General features: G+C 34.9%; 1 protein-coding gene across 1 annotated transcript in view; it reads right to left on the bottom strand.

Moving 5' to 3' along the window:
- Positions 1-6,000, bottom strand: part of LOC106459624 (calmodulin-binding transcription activator 1-like) — a 201,616-nt gene that overhangs the window by 102,079 nt on the left and 93,537 nt on the right. The window contains exon 3 of the mRNA XM_022386151.1: positions 586-680. Coding sequence (XP_022241859.1) covers positions 586-680 — 95 coding nt within the window. The remainder of the gene's footprint in view (positions 1-585; positions 681-6,000) is intronic.

The raw sequence follows: 6,000 nt of genomic DNA, 5'->3' as shown, positions 1-6,000 counted from the left end.
CGAGTAACAATATGACAATGAAAGTCAGTTTTATCGGTACTATTACTCTTATTTACATCTTAATAAAAGTTTATTTTTGTTTCTATCACAACGAAAGATAAGCAGCATTCTCGACACTGTTACTCAGCTTACAGACTATAAGTGCGTTTTAAGTCTATAATACATAATCAATAATATTAATTGTCAAAAACGGGAAAGGATTAGTGAAGTACTCTTTCTTCTTAGGCTTAAAACAATTTAGGTTTAGACATAGAGGTCAGCACTATAGTTCTTCGTCTGCATATAATAATAATTTTTTCAATCACATTTTCATCATATTACGCTACACATGGACGTGATTTGCTATAGATATAACTGGTAGATATGTGATATGCAAAAGAAGGAAACTGATCTTTACCATATATAAATTACAATATCCTTGAACACGAACAATGGGACTATAGATTATAAAAAGTTAACAATATATACACACACAAAAATAAAGGTTATAAAATATATTCAAGAATCTATCACTATTATTAATTAAATCAGATAGTGTCAACAAATATTTCCAGTTTAAATAATTCATCAGATCATTTACTTCACCTCGTTCGTATTCCAGCGGTGGCGCTGTGACGGGAAATAGTCCACTTTAGGAATGGTCTCCAGGTTGCAAGGTAAGGTTGGCCGACCTTGGTCCGCTAAAAGGACAAGAAAAACTATTTTCAGTCGTGTTAAGAAAAAAGCACAACAGTTTTACTCTTTCATAAAAAAAAACTTTTTTAGAGGACAATAACAACCACAAACTTCAGTAGACTTCACTAAAGAAACGTGTACACAGTATAGGAAACTTTATATACATATACGTTCATTTCATAACTAAACAGCACATTAGATCATTCGTTCACTTCATAACTGAACAGCACATTAGCTAAGTTCACTTCATAACTGAACAGCACATTAGATCATAAGTTCACTTCATAACTGAACAGCGCATTAGATCATAAGTTCAGATGTGAACTGAGTGTAAAATTATTGTGTATTGTTTGGATGTGAACTGAGTGTAAAATTATTGTGTATTGTTTGGATGTGAACTTAACATGATTTGATGTATTTTTTCTGTTGTGAACAGAACGTATGACATGATGTATTGGTCAGTCGTAAACTGAATGTAAAATTCTGATGAATTGTTAAGATAAGAAGTGAACTAATGATCTAATGTGCTGTTCAGTTATGAAGTGGACAATACACAATAATTTTACACTCAGTTCACATCCAAACAATACACAATAATTTTACACTCAGTTCACATCTGGACAATACACAATAATTTTACACTCAGTTCACATCTGAACAATACACAATAATTTTACACTCAGTTCACATCTGAACAATATATCAGAATTTCACATTTAGCTCACAGCAGTTCACATTCAAAATTTACAGCCAGTTCACAACAGAATTTTACATTCAATTCATAACTAGACAGTACATCAGAAATTTACATTAAATTAATAACTGAACAATTCATAATATCATTTTGAAAGCCCTTACATAAAAGAATAACGTAAACTTCAAACAAAATTCAAAACCGATAAGTGAAGACAATGAAAAAATCATACACCAACTTAAAAATGCAACAAAATGCAAAATACATCGTTCGTTTGTGCTGCGAGACAAAAGAAACAATCTGAATAGTTGATGGTTTTTATGCCCTGCGGACGTATATATGTTAAGCAATCATTTGGCCCTCGCAACATAACACCGGTTACACCTCAAGAAATGGCCAAGGGAAATACAGCTTAAGGTATAAAGAGATTTGATTACTCTTAGCAATCTTTTTTCCTTCAGTTTAATGACACGTCTGTGTGGTGTTACAGATTCAGTTAGCCAGGAAACCAGTCAGATTCGGTGATTAAGCCGCTTTTTAAAGTTTATTGGAATCAAAAGATCAGAGATTTTGTAGTCACACTAAAGTTTACAGAGACAAAGAAAATGTGAAAAAATCAATCAGATTCAGTGTTTAACTTTCGATGTTTAATGAGAGAATGAGACTAAAAAAAAATTCAGAATGAGTGTTTTTGCAGTATGGAATTTGCCAAGGCAAAGACATTAGTCTGATATAGTGTTTATACTATTTGAAGTTTCCTGGGTCCAAGAAACCAATAAGAATATAAATTCTGACTAATAACCAAGTTACAGTTCATGTAATGATTAATACACGTAACGATACGTGATGAATATTGATAAGTATTTTCAAAAAAGGTTTGGAATAAATAGTATAAAATGCCAGAACTTCGTTGAGAAAACAACAAAAGACTGTAAAAAAGTTTAAACAGTTAGAAAAACACACAGATATAAAAAACAATTAACCATGTGGGGTAAATAACATATTACCCGAAAAAGGATCTCCAGTGAGACGAAAGCTTGTAAATAATGAAGAAATTAGCACTTACGTGAAAAGATATCCCGAGTTTTATCTATAACACACTAGCTGCTGCTGTACAGAGCCTTCCTAGTCAGTCCCTTAATTGTTTGTAACCTAGAGAATATCCAGTGGGAAATTTCAGAATGGCGGAAACGGATAAGAATCCAGTTATTCTGTCAACAATCTCTAGCTACTGGAGCGCGCGTACGAGCTTACTGAACCACTCTTCCATAGAATAATTTAGTATATTGGCCATCGTTTGATTGTTGTTTATAAGGAGTTAATATGACTATATCGTAAAGAGGATTATTTCTAGATAGCTTGTACCTTTATTCAGTGTTAACGGGAAGGCGTATGTGAAGCGATATTTGATATTGTTAACAGACAGTCTAGACTGGCGCTACTTATCACATGGGTCATCTAGCGACCTTTGATGGATACATCCAAAACTTTACACACAATTCTTAGGAGCAAGTTTTGTATATAATATTCGTATCTTTATCTATATGTTCAAATGTGTAGAAATAATTAAAGGTTGTTTGTTTTTTTTTGTTTTTTTGGGGGGGGTGTTTTACTTAAAGTTTAATTTGATAAATAATGTCTTCCCATACCTACATCGGCTGTATCTCTGCACATACCTCCTTCCATCATACAAAAAACAGTTCTTTGCTTTGTAACTGTTTATTGCCTTATGTGTACAACAAAGGCACTCCAAAATCCCGAAGCCTGATTTCATGAATCTGGTTAGTTCGCAGACATCGACATACGAGTAAAATTTATTAAGTTATTAGAAAAACATGAATAAAACTGGTTATGCACGAACACACACACACACAAAGATGATCAGTTTAAGGATGATGTAAGGAAAATCAATTTTGTTTGAGAAAATTCATGCACATACACAAAAAGGTCATCTTCGCGTAGTCGTCCCTAAGTTTGAACTGATAGGCTACAGGGAAGGCAGCTAGTCAACAGCATCCACCGCCAATTCTCTGGCTACTCTTGTTTGATCGAATAATGAGATTTGGCTGTAACTCTTACAACGCACCCACTAACACAGAGTCCGGAGCGCGTTTTACTGTGAACACTTCCATTCAAAGTCTGAGAGTATGCAAACAACTAGGGTTGATTATTATTTAAAGCAAAGCCACATTAGGGTATCTGCTGTGTCCTATGTGGAGAATCGAACCCTGAATTTTAGCGCATAAGTCCATAAGCCTACCACTCTCCCACCGGGTGACACCACAATAGGCAACAGAGAGATCCGGCTCTCTTGTTATTCTCCCTCCAGGACGCTGCCTGTGAGAGAAATACAAGTTTCAGTAAGATATTAATAAAACAGTTTTCTCACGATCTATACGTTATGTCATTAAAACTTGAAGTAATAAAATTAAAACTGTCAACTAGTGTCAAACGCCTGGAAACACTGCTAATATGCCAGGCAATGATCTAATCACTTCACCATTTGTAAGTTGATAATAAGTTAGAAAAAAAAAACGTTCTTTCCACTTCAGATAATTAGAAGAAAACTTGTATTTTAACCGACGTTTCGCCTCTGTGGCTTCTTCAGGGCTAGTACACAAAACTGTTTGATATTACAATGTTCATTAAATTACAGATCTGTTCTATTTCTCGAATCTATATATTCTATAGATTGTTAAAGGCACGTTGCGGCAGACTGGAGAAATAGAACAGATCTGTTCTATTTCTCGAGTCTATATATTCTATAGATTGTTAAAGGCACGTTGCGGCAGAAATAGAACATTACAAGCAGTTTAATAATTTAACGAACGTTGTAATATCAAACAGTTTTATTTACTAGCTCTGAAGAAGCCACAGAGGCGAAACGTTGGTTAACATATAAGTTCTCTTATAATCATCTGGAGTGTAAAGGTCTTTTTTCTTCAAACTGTATTATCAAAATATATAAATCCTCCTAGTATGCATTACAAATTTTGAAATACACCAAAAATTTCTAAGTCGATAAACAAACGCTCGTTTTCTAAATACAAACTGGAATTTATAAAATATATCCATAGGCTTACAAACATTCAACAACTTTTAGATTCAAAGCACCGACTACCGCTTACTCTTGGGCTACTCTTTTTACCAACAAATAGTGGGATTCACCAAAACGTTATAACCAGTGGTGTAGTGCTAAATAAAGAAGGTCCAAAACACGATATCTACTTCATAACGGGTGAGATTCGTTTGAAATAGTGGCGGTACGGCGTTTCCGCTATAAAAAAAAAGTACATGTACGCCGTGTTCACGCGTTCCCACCCCACTGCACCTCTGATTATAACGCCCCACAGAGAAAACAGCGAATGTACTAAGTGAATGGTTTCTACCCAGCGCCCCGCAGATTGCTAGTCGAGCGCTCTAACCACCAGATCACGCCAACCCTCGGGATTCTTTATAACATCACTCATTTCAGAACACGTAATATAATTTATAATTGAAACAATGAATCAAACATATTTACAAATGAACACACATATACATATACATATATATAATTCCGTGTGGTTGGACAAGGGAATCGATTACGATTATCTAAAAAAGTCTGTGTTACGATCTATACCTTGGAACTAAACCAAACTTAACTTTCTGCATAGCCAATTTATGATCAGATGAGTTGGTTTGAATTTCGCGCAAAGCTACACGAGGGCTGTCTGCGCTAATCATCCCTAATTTAGCAGTGATAGACTGGAGGGAAGGCTGCAAGTCAACGCCAACTCTTGGGTTACTATTTTACCAACGAATAGCGGGATTGACCGTCACGTTATAACGCCCCCACGGCTGAAAGGACGAGCTCGTTCGGTGACGGGAATTCGAACCCGCTACCCTCAGATTGCCAGTCGAGCGCCCAAACCACTAGGTCATGCCAAGCCGATTGGATAATAATCCTAGAAGAATGAATACCACTATGGAACGTGGATCGTGATGGCTGAAGGGCATTATAAAGAAAACTCTTTCGAGAAAATTTTGTTTCAGCGCAAAATCACACAATAGCCTATCTGCACTTTGTCCAAAATTACTCAATACGTGAACACCAGCAATGAAGGGTATAAGTTGGTGATTTCATGGTTAAAGAAGCGTTTGAAATAAGAAATAAACTGTTTAATCTATGATTTTCTACTTTTTCTCTCTCCACAGAATTTGACATTTGGTTATAAGTTTTGTTAGTTTGGGTTAATATACAATAAATGCCGTTACTGCAGAGTACCGACTTAATCAAAAACATGACGAGTCTCAAAGAATACAAAATATAGACACTTTTGTTTCAAATAAATACAGCACTACGCAACGTAATTTAATTAGTCGCTTTCGAAAGTCACTCCATGAAAATTGCATCAAGTGTAACAGTAAGCACACGTGTGTGATATACATTACGTAACAGTAACAACTGTTGAAAAATCATAAACAGTATTCAACGTATTAACAATGTACGTAAAAACTATCTTGAACAATTTTTTTTGGTAATAACGTTATGTGATTTAAGAATCCTTGCGCAACTGTAGTCTTAGAAATAAAAATTTACCACATTACAGAATTAGTTTCAAACTCGTGATATTTTTAATTAATTTGAT

The sequence above is a fragment of the Limulus polyphemus genome, unplaced genomic scaffold, assembly GCF_000517525.1.
Source record: "Limulus polyphemus unplaced genomic scaffold, Limulus_polyphemus-2.1.2 Scaffold639, whole genome shotgun sequence".
In the NCBI taxonomy this organism is placed as follows: Eukaryota; Metazoa; Arthropoda; class Merostomata; order Xiphosura; family Limulidae; genus Limulus; species Limulus polyphemus.
This window is presented reverse-complemented; position numbering and strand designations above follow the sequence as displayed.